Below are 16,229 nucleotides of genomic sequence, written 5' to 3'. Positions count from 1 at the left end.
ACATACATGGCATAGGGGGCATCATAGGCATTTGGGCAACTCCAGGCATCATGTTAGGCATCATTGGTGTGGTTGCATAGGCTGGCATGGCTGGATTCATGGGCATTCCTAAGTAATATATAACAAAATGACAAAATGTAATACCCATCTTATGCCATAATTATTATACTATATAAACACATATATTTAGAATATCTGTGAAATGCAATCCACTCACCCATATAAGCTGGCATTGGAACTCCTGAAAAACAAAGAAAAGGTTAATAATAATAATAATAATAATAATAATAATAATAATAAGAAGAAGAATAATAACAACAATAAGAATAACAATAATAATAATAATAGTAATAATAATAATAATAATAATAATAATAATAATAATATCAATAATAAAAATAATAATAAAAATATATAATAAATAATAATATATTATTAATTATTATTATTATTATTATTATTATTATTATTATTATTATTATTATTATTATTATTATTATTACCTCTGTTCACTAGATGAGTTTCATATGATTGATTTCATCACCTGCCCTTAGATTTCCAATAATAAGTGTGTTTCAATATTTTCTGCTCTTTTCTCAATGTTTTCTGCTCTGTATCAAAATATAAAAACCCAAAGTGTTCTGTTTGGAAACCAGATTTATTAAAAGGATCTGTGAATTATTGTATATTTTAAATGATCAAAGATTTTGCAAAATAATGTGTTTTAATTTTATGTTTGCCGTATTGAATATTTTGGGATGAGTGCTTGTTAATATATTCGAGGGGCGGGGATTATATTTGCAGGAGCACTTTTTTTTTTTTTAATTTTCCAGACAAAACAAATCCATTATTTTACTAAATAAAAACACACCTAGTAGCTGAAACTTGATTTTATCCCCAAATTAGTACTCATTCTTTGAGATTTTATGTAAAGCACCTTTATTTCCACTTTAAATACTTATGATCCCTGGGAAGTAGTAAGTAAGTAGTAAGTGTACCTGCTCCATTATACATGCTTGGGTGCATCCCTCCTCCTCCCCTCATCCTGCGGTTCAGCATGGCAGTTCGCTCAAAGTCCTAAAGTCACACAGCAATGCATCAGTATGCTAACGATAATAAGAAACAGTTACACATTGTGCTATTCAAAGCATTAAAGCTGCAATCACAACAGTCCATTTTTGTTTGCAAAACAGTTCCACATTAACTCAGATCTGTAAATTTAAAAACAAACAGCACTGACTGGAGGTCCCTGATCCAGGACAGGATCAAAAAGGTCATCCACATAGGAATCCAGCTTAGGTGCTCGGGATCCTAAGAGGAAAAATGCAAATGAAGTCTAATACAAATGTGAAAAATTAAATAATTTAATAACATTCATCAGCACATTCATTCAGTTATCATACCCTGAGATGAGCTGTACTGACCATAAGAGTCCCTTTGGGGAGCTTCAAAAGGAGGGAGGCCAGGAGCCTGCATGGAGGGAGCTGGAGGGATAAAGTCGTCCAAATCTGAGGCCATCGCCCTGATAAAAAAAAAATTAAAAAATTAAAAATTAATCAATTAATCAATTAAATACAACCAACTCTTACCACCATATCACAGGATACATGTACACTGGACTAGACACTATTTTAATGGTAAATATTCACTTGTATTTTCTGTTTTCTTTCCCCAGTGGTCTAAATATTATAATTAAAATAAACAATTTACACATTAGTGCCTGAATCTGAATATAACACACCTGTTCCCCATGTCACTGAAAAGATAATCAGGATGGGCAGATGTTTGTCCCAAGGGAGCATCATTCTCTGCACTGGCCAGCAGATCCATCACATAGTCACAGCCATTTAGATCAGACCAGCCCTCATCAGCTAGCAGAGACACAGACCAGCCCCGTGGAAGGTCAGGCACACCTCTAAAAAAACAAAACAGAAGAAAAAAAAACCCACACATTACTTTAGCTAATACAGTTAATAATCAGTACCTCGCACTTTGTAGTGATTCTGGAGTAGTTTTTTTCTGTTCATCATTTTGATTTCCTGAGAATCCTACTTATCTCTGTGTTTCTCTGTATTTGTATTCATTTACAAATACTTAACTAACCCCTAACTTGCCCCAGCACTCAATTAAAACTCTTTATAGCACTATTTGTATTGTCGTCTGCTTAATATATCACTTTATTGTATTTCCTCTTTGGATAAAAGCATCTGCTGAATAAATAAATGTCAGTGTAAATTTAAATACATTTAAGGTGGCACGGTGGTGCAATAGGTAGTGTTGTTGCCCCAGAGCTCCAAGATTAAAAGTTCAATTCTGAGCTTAGTTTACTGTTTACTAAGTGTTGCATGTTCTCCCTATGTCCCTTTGGTAGGTGGCTTAGCTAATCTAAATTGTCCTTTGGTGTTAATGTGTGTTGACTGCCATCCCATCCAGGGTTTATTTATGTCTCATGTTCCTGGGATTGGAGCCAGATTCAATGCAACCCTCACCAGGATGAAGCAGTTTGTGTAGATAAATGAATAATAATAGTAAAATTTGTACCTACTACCTTCAACATAGTACCTTCAACAACTCAAAATGACATGTAGCCAGTATGTAACATGATCGTCATTAAGACTGAAGATACTTTGTGATATGCTTTCTTTCTTTGGTTCTGATGAAATCAGGTCCCATGAGAAAGCCTATATTATATGAATGGTGTCTACCTGTGCACAGTTAAAATGTCATGTCTCAATATAAATACTATTCCTGAAAGGTCCCTGAGATAACATGAATAAAAAAGCATCAAGAAGAACAAGGACAACGAGTACAGGACAAAGTTAAACAGTCTATGAACATCCTGTAGAGCACAATAGCAGAAAAAAAATAAAAAATCAAAGACCAGGCATAGATGGCATTTAATTGTAAGAAGCAGTTGGAAAGTAAAGCTGAGGTTTGTCCTTTAACGCTAAAGCTACAGGGCTGATTCAAATCAAAAACCCAGTCTAAACCCTGGCCTCACTCTGATTAAGAAACTCTGCCGAAACTTGAAAATTGCTCTACCAATGGGCTCCATCAGATCTGGTTTGGACAATTCTATGAAAAAGAATATTCATAAATACTAGCATTCAAATACTGTATGCAAAACTGATACATAGCCAAGGATCAGTGAAATACTATTAGCCTAGAGTGAATACTTATGCAACTAACAATTGTTGTTGTTTTTTTTTTAAATGTTGTACTTTTAAATGTCAGACATATTGTTTAACTAAATGGTAAAAAATCCCAATGAATCCATCTCAGTTCCAGGTTTTAACACTACACATTTTGGGAAGTTCAAGGGGTGAATATTTATGAACACACTGTAGGTTTCTAATTGTAGACTAGAACTACAATTACCTTTGTCTATGATTTGACCGTTTTACCATAGCCATTGTAAGTATTCTGTATTTACATTATTTCACACAAAGAACTATATGATGAAAGGACCTACAGTATGTGTAATGAGTAGGTTTTTTACACATTTGTAATCACGGCTCTACTGACCTAAAGCTCAAAAGCCAGGATGCCAGTTGTTCTCCTGTAGTCCAGGATTCCACTTCTGCTATTAACTTCTCCTCTGTGAAAAAACAATAATGTTAAAACAGCTTTCACTCTTAAATGTTTCTTATACAGCTGCAAGCTCTGATCTTGCATTACTCATTCAATTGTATCTCCATTCATCATTGTATTTTATTTTTCCTGAAAAACACACAACTACAAGCGGATTCTCACCATTGAAGGTGTTGACCTCTACAACCATCTTCCCCTTTCTCTGATTGGCAGTCCATTCAAGCTGAGTAGGTGGGTGTTGTCTACAAGCAGGAGATGGCAGCTGAAGTGATGTGAGAAGTTTATGCTGACACAGAGAGCGATATTCTCCTGGACCCTGGTCGGACACATACCTGACAGATAGAGGAAAACGTGTCGATAGACTGATAATGATGGTTTAAAAAAAATAATAAAAGCGTGTTTTAATTTAACAACATATGTTTGGTAACCGTTTTTGAATATTCACTACCATTTAAAAGTTTTTTTTTAACACCATGGCATGTATTAACCATTTTATATCACAACGCTGTTGAAGTCCCAAATCTGATTGATCAGAAGGTGTTAAGGAGTGCTGTATGTAAAGAAAATCACCGGTTTATATTAATACGCTTATTCTAATATGCTGCTGTTTCTATAGAAACATCACATTCGCAGGACTTGTATGGGAGAAGTGACACATAATCTATTACTAATAATAAAGAGAAGGAGCATGCAGTATAATCAATATGGAGAAGCTTGTTGAAACTGTTGTAATAGTTTTTTTTTTTATTTAAATGCGGTAAATGTAATTTTTTTTATTTAATTTTACTGGAAAGAAAACTGGAAGTTTTCTAACCCTGACGCTATCTAGTAACAATGGCTTTCTAAAAAAACACTCCTTTAGAAAACCAATAGTATCTGAGAGTAATGACTATGTAAATCACTGGGATCATACATTAGCTGTTTCTAACAAGAAATATTGTTAAAAGTGATGAAGGCATCATGATCCTACTTTGTTAGTTATTACTCCAGCACTTCAGTACTTGCAAAATGGCACATAAAAGCATATCAACAGTCTAAGTTGTTAGACTTAGTTATGATACAGACACTGTTATGATGTCCTACATTACTGTCATACTTCAGGCTGGTGCACATACTTGAGCAAAGCTTTATCCAGTGAAGGAGATGGTGTGAAGGCACTGAGACAGGTGGCCAGGAGAAACCAGCCTCTCAGTAAGCGCTCCACATCCTCACAACCCCATGTATGATAGACGAGCTGAGCCAAGATCTCATCCCTGAGTGAAGGTCTGCTTTGGCCTTTCTCCGCTATGTAATTCCCTAACATCTGCTCCTGCCATCCAGTCATCTCTGAGTCTCCACAGAAGCGTATAATCTAGAGAGAAAGAAAAAAAAGTCAGTCACTATTCATGATTCATTGATTTTTTTTCTCTGTAATTATGGCACAGAATGGTGGTATTGGTACAGGTGGTGAGGATGATGTATCCTTGTTATGGTTTCATGAATATGTTTCATGATGGAGCAGGTGCAGGATGTACCTTGGCGGACAGCCGTGGGATTCTAAAACGTGATTCATTTACCTGTACTGCTGTGATATATGTACAAATATGTACAAATCAGCTCCTGTGTTTCTCTTTAGAAACCTGAGGGAGTGCTGTTGGCTCAGCAAAGTGTGCTTTTCATAACAATATTTAATTAGAGTTCACTTATTAATATCAAAGTGATAAAAATAACAATGTTGTTTACAGTCATCTTGTGTGTATTTGTAGATGCTTAATTAATTTATATGTTTCATTACAGTCTAATAATTTTTCTTGCTTCAGCGCAAACAGAAATCTAACCCATTTACTGCTGGTCTTAGGTTCAAAAGCAGACTAAAATGAGCGTTTTATTAAAAGCAGGCGCACTTAGAAGGAAAATCTCTTAAATCTATAAATAGTGCTATTATATACCATAAAACATAAATTTGTCATGTGTTATATACAGTATATGGCTAATTAGAGTGATTTGGGCTTTTCCAACTACAGTATATTTAGATTGTTCCTTGGTTCACTTGGAATAAATCCTTCGTTTAGGTCATTTGACAGAAATAAAAGTTTTTCGTTAATATTTGGTGACAAGTTAAGTTAAAGAGGCGGTCTGTAAAAGGAATAACAAACGTACAGTTTTACACAACTGGATTCTACACAATTCTAAACAATACACAAGCAGATTTTATCAGTGCAGATGCATTATTTAAAAAATGTATATACAAAAGAAAGAAACTGTGACATAGTTTGAATTTATTCAGTGTGAATTTCTTCACTGACCAGTTTGTATATCTCCAGAGCTATGCGGGAATCCCCCGGCTCCAGAGAGGTGAGGGGTCTCTGTAGGGAAAGACCCTGAGCCTGGCACCATCCATCCTGCAACAGAGCAAAGTATGGGCATCTAATCCCTAATCTACATAGCAACGATTAGAAGTATCAAAATATGTGCAATTAACAATTATACTAATAACTACATGTGCATGTAAGAATGACCCGGAATGTGTAAGAGTGTATTTATGTAAACGGCGTACCTTGAGAACTGTGTTGGCGTATCGGGAGAACGGGTAGCTGTCAATATCAGGAGGCAAGGAGAGGTGATGCTCAGCTTTGACCTGCGGTGGAGCTACCTCTGTGACCCCTGACCCATGTGGACGGCCTATTAAATCCGGTGACAGAAATAAAAAGAATGAAAAGAAATTTCCTGAATAATGGACTGTATTCTATACACGAATAACATATTAATATCTTGTACCTGCTGCACTACGTAATCGAGCTGATAGCTCAGCTGGGATTTCCAGCATTCCCACATCCTAAAATACAGAGTAAAAGACACACTAGCATGGCAATACCTGAGCAATTACTTAAATATTAGATAAAGCTAAGAAGAAAAGAATCATACCATCCCCGAATTAGTAGACTGGGATTTCACCACCTGTTTTGCTCTGGTTCTCTTGTTGCGTTCCTGTAAGATCAAAGCACAGCCACTGTTATACTAACTATTAAACACACAAAGGCTTTGTTAAGAGCAACCAAATCCTTTTTATTCAAGTCAAGTTTGTCTTGTCTCTTTTGTGTTTATCGTTTCATCTCTCAGGATCGTTTCGTTACCTGTACTCTCCACTGTGCTATTCTTAGAAATAGAACTGCTTTTATATCCCTGCATTACTCTTGCCCCACCCCAAAAAGCCTAGTCAAATGACAAACGAGTCCACAAGGCCAACCCTAATCAAACCACCTAATCTATGGACTAGTGTCCGTCAGAATATCCGTCACAGTTTCCGTCACTGTGTTTATCACAGGTTTTAAGTGATATATTTATTTCACGAAATATAGGAAACTAATGAAGAGCATAAAATCTCCAAGCTCACTCTCCAGGCAGGAGACCCTTGAATATATTCTTAACATTAACCAACATTAACGGTGGACACCTTTATCCAGAACGACTTACATTTATTCTGAATAACTTAGGGTTAAGTGCCTTGCTCAAGGTCCCAGAAGTGACAGCTTGGTTGTCCTGGGATTCACAACCTTCAGATAGGTTGTCCAACACCGTAACCCCTGAGTTACCACAGTATTTATCATGAACCAATCAGCACTGAAATAAAATCAAATTTTCTTAACTGCTCTCAGCAAAAAATGATAACAAAATAAACAACAAATATCTGTAATCATAATATTACGCAGTGAAATACTATAGGACACAGCTCAATCTAAATTAAATTGATAAGCAATGACAATGGGGAGATGGAAAATTAATAAAAAACTAAACAGAAATCTACTGTTTTCGTTTGAGATCATTTCAGCTGCTCATTATAGAAAAAGTCAACCCTGCTATGACTACACAAACAACTACGAAAGTTGGATATGTTTCTCTGACTCCCGTCTCGACTCTCCTTTACTCTCAGTTCTCTCTATATAATTCTGTTAACATTTCATGATACACAAATCGGATAAATAGAATCTAAACTCCAGATGAGATGAAACAGAACATACCTAAAGAAATGGTATGACACGAGAAGCCGCCAGCCGAGAAGAGCTCTTATGAGACACGGGGAAATACATGTAACATCTCACTAAGAGAGGGTTTGAAGTCCAAACAGCAGAGGTGTGTGTGTTAAAGTGAAAGAGCAAAAGAGAGAAAGAGAGCGAGAGCTTATTGGGAGCAAAGATGAAAGGGCATAAAGACAAGAAAAATATTACCTAAGCTTTAACAGAACTCCTGGTGCACTCCTTTTTAATTTATTTATTTTTTTAAAATTAATAATACTTGGTACTTTTTTATTTTTATTAGTAATACTTGGTACTTTTTATTTAATTTAATTTAATTTAATTGTTATTTATTTATTTGTTTGTTTGTTTATTATTATTATTATTATTATTATTATTATTATTATTATTATTATTAAGCATATTGGATATACAATGGATATTATTAAGTATATTAAGTGACATTTAAACTATTGGGATCCAATAAGTGGGATCCAATAAAACTATTGGGATCCAATAACAAGTACGAAATAAATTACCTAAACTAATAATGCCTTGACAATACACAAATATTGCCATACATATCAATAAATATTATATATGAACATGAATTAATAATAAAAATAAATATTATGATCATCAGTCTCACAACTCACCTAGATAAAAAGACAGTGCGATACTGGGCCAAGTCACTGAGAAATGTTTACACTGTGAGTTCTGTGCATTAAGACATGTTCAGGCCCACAGTTTACTTTCTTTACAGCCCTGAATCCTTCAAGGCCCCCTTCACTTACTGGGTGCTTAATTTTGGTGGAGTTATGTTCTAGAAATGTGGTAAATGTTTATCCGTTTACAGATTTGATATTTAACAAATTGATAGTTAAGGAAGATTTGTGGGAGGTGATGACAAATTTATACTTTGCCCAAGCTGTGGAGAATACGTAACTGTTGGGTGAGGTTACAGTTTATAACACTATTTGAGTAATAAAATGGTTCTGGTTGCCTAGCAATGGGCAAAATACTGAACAGCCCTGTAAGAGTCATTTCTGTAGGTTATATATACATAGGCTAGGTGGTTATATGTGAGGATGGAAGATAGAGACAGAAAGATAGAAGGCAGAGAGAGAGAGAGAGAGAGAGAGAGAGAGAGAGAGAGAGACAAAGGACAAACAGAGAGTGCTTATTATGAACCTACCCTCCACTTTCGCCTCTTGATCGTATCTCTAGTAATCATAATAGCTGCCCAGAATTGGGTAAAGGATTGTTTCAGTCTCTTATAATACTTCCTGTAAATAAGAGTCAATATATAAGAGTTACCTCTCCTCATAAGATATCTGTATTTCTTTTAACACATTTGCATGTATCTTAACTAGTCAAGATTTCACATTTGGTTGCCCTAAATGTTAAAAAGAAGTAAACCGCATTAAAAAAATCACTCTGTTCTCAAGGACGCTTTGACGATATGTGATAAATAGGCTTATGTCCATTTCTTTATACTGCATAATCCTCCAACAACTTGATCATAACCTCATAAAAAAGTCACACTTATCTAACAAGGTTCACATCTTTAGGTAAACTGACTGACTTACTACAGCATTGGTTAAACTCTTTTCCAGACCATAACACAAATACGATAGGGATATTTGGATTTGGATCAGAAATTTTTGAATAAAAAAGTAAATATATTATCAGTTTAAGCATATGCATATGAGAAACAATTAAGACAATGGTACACAATGCCATTCCCCGCTGTGAAATTACAGTATTCTTCAGTATCTCAATTTAAAACACAAGAATTTTAGTCAATGTCTGTAACTCCAGCTTTCCACTTGGCTGGGCTCTCAGATCTGACCTGGTCTGGTGACCTCTGATGTGGGACTGGATTATAATGGCTTTCTGCTTGAAGAAGCGGAAGTTGCGTCTACAGATAAAGCCACGGATGTTCCTCTGAATGGTGATGGCTGCCCAGGTCTGAGTGCTAATCCATTTGTGCTCCACTTGCTGATACAGTAATTCTTTCATAAACACCTGAGAAACACCATTCATTTATTTTAATTGTCTTTAGACAATAGATATATGAGCCTGTCCTAGGAGAAATGCTCCATTTTGCTGTACCTTGCTCAGTCCTAATTGATACTGAGTGTCCTCAGCACCAACAGTCTCCAGCAAGAAGACGACCTGTTCTTTATCAGAGAGGTTTACGTCCCGCTGTACTAACAGCACACCATATCTAGCATTAGTGAACGTGAGAGACAGATGAATGCTTAATAAATACACAACCATATTTGAATTAAATGATGTAACATTAACAATAAATTCAGTACCTGTCCATAAAATCCTTGAATGAGATACGAATAGGAAATCCCTGTTTTCTAATTTGTATTGTCTCTAGGATTCCTCCATGCTTTAGCTGGGTGGTGATGTACTCCACGTCAAATATTCCAGGGAGCTAAGGCAATTTGAAGAAATAAAACAAAATATTTTTGTACGAAAATACAATCGAGCAGCATTTTATGACTTAAGGTCATTTCATTTGTCGTTATAAAGTAGGCTGAAAGTGTTTACCTTTACATAGTTTGGCTTAAAACATCGGATAAACGTATTTTTGCACCTGAAATAGAAGCACTTTTTACTCTGCAGCATAACTCATGGTCATGAAATAACCAACAGCTATTCTGCCAGTCACACACACAACAGCAAATCTATAATCTAATACCTTAAAAAATAAACCTATTTTTGTATTTGTTCTATGATCACTATTTTAAGGTCAGCAGAATACAGCACAGGTCACTGAGAACACCAAAGTATAATAGTGATGAGTTTTTGAAGACCTGTCCAGCCGTGTGATGAGTTCGGTGAGTGACTGTTGAAAGTGTGCAGCTACAGTGGAGGCCTGGTGCCGATTTCCTCTCCCTCTGGGACGCAGCTGTTTCTGGTGGATGTAATGTTCCTGCACTTTACGGAACAGACCTGACACCAACTGCGCACACCGCATACACACATACACAAGTCCTGAGGAACTTCCATTTGGCTATTGATTATTTTAGTGAATAAGAAGGCAAAATACAATGTAGTTGATACTCTACCTGTAATCTACTACGTGCAAAGAGCTCTAATACCTCTGCACGAAACTGGTCATGGTTTTTATTTAGAAAGTTGTGAACCTGTTGAAGGAAATAAAAAAAAGTTAAACTTCTCTGTCATTACTTGATATGTGAACACAATATCGTAACAGTTAACTGAAGGTGTGGTCATGACTAGGTGAATAATTAAATCTATGTCAAAGAAGAAAAACTCATTTTACTATGAAGTTGGCTGCTTGCCTGGTAAGTAACAGCTCCTGCATAGTGATACACAGTAAAAACAGGCAAAGGAATCTTGGGCTTGGCATAGTAGGGACTGTTGCCATGGTGATAGTGACATTTCTGCAGAAAGGTGTGGTCTGTTGCCTGACACAATGAGGGAAAAACAGTGTGAAGAAAAAAGAAAGACAAGCAAGCTCTCCTGAATTCACTCTGTCCTAGAATGTGGATTTTAAATGGTTTGCTCTTTCTCATTATAACACAGCTATTTATAGCTGTTATAACGTAAGTGATAACAAGAGCTAACTTGTTCCACAGACATTCCATAACATAAAATGCAACTATAAACGGACAGAAATAGTGTAAAATCATACTTAAATAAATAAGTCTTGGTATTTCTTACATATAGTACCATGTTGTACACTTCTGACAGTTTTAACTGCTTTAAGTCAGCTGTTCTTAAAGTACAACTGGTGGTGGTGATGGTGGTGGTGGTGGTGGTGGTGGTGGGGTGTCAGGGGGGCTGGTTATGGGAATTGATGGGAAAGCCTTTATTTTGGACAAGTTTACTGCATAAACTAATCTCCTTATGGCACCACCTATGGGTGACATGATAAAACTAATTACCCGCTGATTGTCACAATGGGATTAACAATCTATCAGAGCTGGACTGCTGAGTAGACACAGAACAATTTCATGTCAAAAACAAAAACAAATATAGAGCCAGATTTATGGTTGAAAATAAACTGGGTGTTTTCCACAGCCCTACTCAGCCACCATCCAATATCCAAACCCAAAAACATCCCACTGTGTCCATTGTCTGAAACACTGAAGCCGTTTTTATTATATAAATTGTTATCAATCTAACATTTGATGTGTGTGTGTGTGTGTGTGTGTGTTATTCTTAAAAGTGGGTTAAAAATAAGAATTGCTGCAGTATGTGAATCACTGTATGAAGAATATGAAAATTCAAATGAAAACTTCACATTGAAAAATCATTAACATGGTCAGGGTTCATTTAAAAGCATATTTGTGTGTCACACAGCATGAATTTAATGATTATGTTACACTGTGTCTGAATATTATAAATCTGTCTTCCCTGCCAGACAGTAGACACTGGTCTGATGAATAACAACACTCAGATCCATCAGAAAGACAACAAGGACAAGGTGTGTAACTATTGTACCTGCGGCAGACAGGTTTGGTCATCCAGGATGCGGAGGATGCCATACGGACGAGCGGAAATGAGCTCCAGACATGGATGGAAATTCTGTAGGGTCACAGGATGGGACCATGGGATCTGCTCCGAGTTGTATTCCTCCTAAAACACAAAGCCAACTACATGGAACAAGGAACAAAACAAATGATATATAATGGATATACAGACAGTATTTTACTAGTGAAACTCATCAGTTGTGTCATGATGTTGTAAAGTGCTATTTCATTTCATTTTAACTGACTATGTTAAATAAATAAACCTACAATGTACCCATACTGACCTGTTCCTGTGACACTAGAGCTTTGTTCATAAATTGTTGGATCTGCTCATTCGCAAAATTGATGCACAATTGCTCAAAGCTGTTCACACCGAGGTCCTGTAATAAAGTGTCTGTTCAATATGTAGCTCATCCAGCAGTGCAGGAGTTTTAAATAGAACTTATCACAGACTCTATTTTGGTGAGTGATGATAGTGTGTTAAAATATTTAAAAAGAACTTGAGATTCATTTATTACAGTTTAGTGGACAACTAAGATCCAGAACACTCTGCAAAGTTAAGTTCTGCTAATGTCTAGAAGTTCAGACGTTTGTAAAGACCAGGATTATCCAGATTATGGAGGTGAACCAACATGGATTACAGTGAAAAGAGTTTGGAGCTAATAGTAATTATTTGTAAAAATGGCTCATCAGATGTTCCATAAAAACCTTAACCTCTGATTAAAATTTTAAATTTAAAGATAAAAGTTCATCTTACGATCATAAAATGGTCTGTAATGTTTATATCTCTCTTTAGCTTTAGCTTTTTTTTAATCCACCCAGCCAATATTTGGATTTATGCCATTTCCTCTCCTTCAACGCATTTGACACGTCACTATCTCACTGTCCAACTGCTTCCATCTGCATTATGTCTCATTGCTAAAGTTGTGATGATTTTTTTCTGTATTTGTTGTATATACTGTATGTGTGTGATCTTTTTTTGTGATTATTTTACTGTATAATATTTGTATATGATATGATTTGTTTTGTTTGTTATATAAGATCTGTATGTGAGATACGTATGTGATTATTTGTTTATTTGTTGCATGGGTTTCTATATGATTTTTCCCCCCTGCTTTTTGTTATAATATTTTGTTCAGATAACAAATGAACAAAATATTATAAAATATTATAACAAAAAGCAGGGTACCTTGTACCTTTCTCAAAGCCGTACAACATAAATATTATATAAATTAAATAGAAATACCTTCAATTCTCCATAAATTCATTTCAGCCACATTAACAGTCTTTTATTGTAAAAGGATCTGTGTGCTAGATGATGTGGCAACAAAGCCCTAAGGCAACCGATGTCGAAGATCATCAATATCATCAAGGACGAATATCAAAGCCTAACCTCAAACCCATAAATGTCCACAATGCCAACAGTGCTGTCCATCTCTGTGGGGATTAACCACTCATTGATGCGCTCAAGCAGCCAGTCAAAGAGCACAGAGTAGAGGGCCTTGGCAATGGCATCCCTGATTCACAAACAGACAGAAAGTCTTATATATGCATGGTATATATAGAAATTTTGGAAAGAGAAGAACAAATTTTCTACATTTGTAGATACATCTGTGTTTTAAGACATCACTGCTATTTCCCACCTGGATTCAATGGCACATTCCACAGACAGGGGGCAGTAGATCCTATCATAAGTGGTTTCCTGTGCACAGAGGTTATATAATGACGATCATGTCTCTTTTTGACATCTATATTGTGTTGCGAGCAAGTAATAAGGAGAGGTTGATAATATATCAAAAGTGTTTATCTGAAAGTAAGTGTGTAAGTAGCAGATGGATGGCACTCACTGTAACTCTGTGTGTAATAACAGTCTGCAGGGCTTCAGCGGACACCTGTAATAGGTTACCCACTCTGCGAGCTTCAGCCTCACTAAAGATCCTTGCCACCTCAAATGACTCACTCTGGTTGAATTGAACACACACACTTACTGTATAAAGATTTTCTATCGTATAAGCACTTACATACAGTATTATAGTAATTCTCGACACACCTCGTATGAGCTGAAGCAGATGTTGCCTAGCTGTAAAATGGACGACAGTATGGCCCAAATTGTGCTTAGCTGTTCAGCACGTAACCCAATGGTCCCCAAACATTGTACAAGAAGCAGGAAGTCCTGTTGGTCGTTCTTCCCTTGCAGCTCACAGGCTCCACCCTGCATTAACAATCATGTAAAATAAACTATTCCTTCTATACATAAAAGGATGCAAGGGTATGTAGTAAAGGATAAGGTTAGCAGGTACTGCATGTTTAGATTATTACACTTTATAAGGACACAGTTACCTGGTTAAGGTAGAAGTAAGTCTCAGCTCCCTGCAGGTAGAAATCCTGCTTGTCCCATTGATTCATCCCAGCCAACAACTCATAAAACACATGATAGTTCCTTTCCTCTTTGGCCTGCAAGGCAGAAAAGGGGACTGCTGTCTATAAAGGCTACTACATAAAAATAATCTATCTATCTAATTATGTGTGTGTGATTGAACCAAAGGTGAAAAACCAAAATGTACCTGGAACACAATTCGTGATTTCTCTAGGAGATATTTTGACATCGAAGTCCCAACAACAACACCACTGACAACATATTTAACACATCTGAATGAGCAAGCTGTTTAAACACATTCCATTTTCATTGTTCATAACAGAGCACAAAAACACACATTTTTCATTATAAATAATGCATATAACACATTATAACACATTATATATATATATGCATATAACAGGGTTATATATACCTCCTTATGTGTACATGCAGGTATTTGCCAAAACGACTAGAATTGTTGTTGAGGATTGTCTTGGCATTACCAAAGCTTTCTAAAATGGGCAAAACCTCCATTGGCTATGGGAGCAAAAAAGATTTCTGAGTCTATTTCTGCTCAACAGAAATATAATGCAGATACTTTGGTTGTTTATCCTTCACAGTACCTGTCGCAGATTGTCATTTCTACCCTGATATACAGAGCTCAGGTAGTGAACGATAAGTTTTGCTGCTTCGGTTTTCCCAGATCCACTCTGCCCACTGTAGATTGAGATAAGGACAAAAACGTTCATTTTATCAGCTTGAGTGATGTAGCTGAGGTTGAGGAACTGTCAGACCACAGTTGTTCCAATTAAAGCAATGCCCTCTTTGGGTTTAAATATAAATACAATTACAGATATTGATATTTGGATACAAATAGTGTTATTGTATGATAAACCTAATACAAGAGACTAGTGCTAGATACAAGGAAAAAAAAAAATGACTCTCACCTTATAATGATGCATTGCTCTTGTGTGGTGTTTTGAGATTGGCAAAATGCAGCATCCGCAATGGCATAAATATGACTAGAGACAAACACATTATCACTGGAACTGATCTATAGAAACAACTCCTTAAAGTAAAGCTGAGTTTTATTACCATAATAGATACAGGCCTCAAACTGATCATTATATAATTCCAAATAACAGATAAAGAAAACTAAACTGCAGATCTTAGTTCTAGGTACATTTAAATACATACAATAAAGTGTCTTGTCTCATGCCTCTGATGAATTAACCTTGGAAAGTTTAATTTAATCTAATCTAATCTAATCTAATCTAATCTAATCTAATCTAATCTAATCTAATCTAATCTAATGAATCTAAAGAATCTAAACAGAAGCTTCCAAAATGTTGTTATTAAAAGGATCGCACATAATATCATTTGAAATTGAAAGATTGCATTGGTGCATTTGTACAGTAAAGTGGACAGCAAAATGAACAGCCTCTGACTACTTACGGTGGATTATTGTGCCTCTCTTTGCCTTGGTACTGCTGTCTCAGCTCCTCTGTGTAGATACTGAGGGGCTTAAAGGGGTTGATTGATAACAGCATATCGCTGATATATGTCTGTTACAAATTCAAATGAACTCAATTAAAAGACAAGCCTGCAAAGTCAGCTTTGATGAAACGTTTCGATGCAGACACTAATGATTCAGATTTGATACACAGGTACAATAGAGAATAATGTTGATAAGGTTCAGCTAAGGGAATCTGTACATCCTATTGATGCGAATAGATAATACATACATAAATCGAGTCCCGGTGAAACCGT

At 35.9% G+C, this 16,229-nt stretch overlaps 2 protein-coding genes across 2 annotated transcripts in view; both read right to left on the bottom strand.

Annotated features, from left to right (window-relative positions):
- The window catches only part of myo15b (myosin XVB), a 22,606-nt gene extending 14,890 nt beyond the window's left edge, over window positions 1–7,716 (bottom strand). The window contains exons 1-14 of the mRNA XM_060896373.1: window positions 7,590–7,716; window positions 6,496–6,558; window positions 6,349–6,406; window positions 6,128–6,252; window positions 5,877–5,972; window positions 4,707–4,942; window positions 3,754–3,923; window positions 3,526–3,598; window positions 1,742–1,915; window positions 1,404–1,522; window positions 1,241–1,311; window positions 999–1,077; window positions 218–241; window positions 7–108 (exon numbers count right to left, since the gene is read on the bottom strand). Of these exons, the coding sequence (XP_060752356.1) occupies window positions 7–108; window positions 218–241; window positions 999–1,077; window positions 1,241–1,311; window positions 1,404–1,522; window positions 1,742–1,915; window positions 3,526–3,598; window positions 3,754–3,923; window positions 4,707–4,942; window positions 5,877–5,972; window positions 6,128–6,252; window positions 6,349–6,406; window positions 6,496–6,498 (1,330 nt within the window). The 5' untranslated portion in view covers window positions 6,499–6,558; window positions 7,590–7,716. The remainder of the gene's footprint in view (window positions 1–6; window positions 109–217; window positions 242–998; window positions 1,078–1,240; window positions 1,312–1,403; window positions 1,523–1,741; window positions 1,916–3,525; window positions 3,599–3,753; window positions 3,924–4,706; window positions 4,943–5,876; window positions 5,973–6,127; window positions 6,253–6,348; window positions 6,407–6,495; window positions 6,559–7,589) is intronic.
- On the bottom strand, window positions 7,446–16,229 carry LOC132857763 (unconventional myosin-XV-like). Its single transcript, XM_060887795.1, has 22 exons — window positions 16,205–16,229; window positions 15,915–16,024; window positions 15,407–15,481; window positions 15,083–15,176; window positions 14,893–14,996; window positions 14,665–14,728; window positions 14,441–14,554; window positions 14,151–14,312; window positions 13,948–14,061; window positions 13,744–13,802; window positions 13,494–13,617; window positions 12,385–12,480; window positions 12,072–12,206; window positions 10,907–11,032; window positions 10,670–10,747; window positions 10,415–10,563; window positions 10,149–10,194; window positions 9,908–10,032; window positions 9,699–9,813; window positions 9,436–9,611; window positions 8,779–8,869; window positions 7,446–7,517 (listed from the first exon to the last, which is right to left on the bottom strand). Exons 2-22 carry the CDS (start codon window positions 16,007–16,009, stop codon window positions 7,446–7,448), a joined length of 2,214 nt encoding a protein of 737 aa, XP_060743778.1. The 5' UTR covers window positions 16,010–16,024; window positions 16,205–16,229.

Source organism: Tachysurus vachellii, chromosome 2 (genome assembly GCF_030014155.1).
Source record: "Tachysurus vachellii isolate PV-2020 chromosome 2, HZAU_Pvac_v1, whole genome shotgun sequence".
Taxonomy (NCBI): domain Eukaryota; kingdom Metazoa; phylum Chordata; class Actinopteri; order Siluriformes; family Bagridae; genus Tachysurus; species Tachysurus vachellii.
This window is presented reverse-complemented; position numbering and strand designations above follow the sequence as displayed.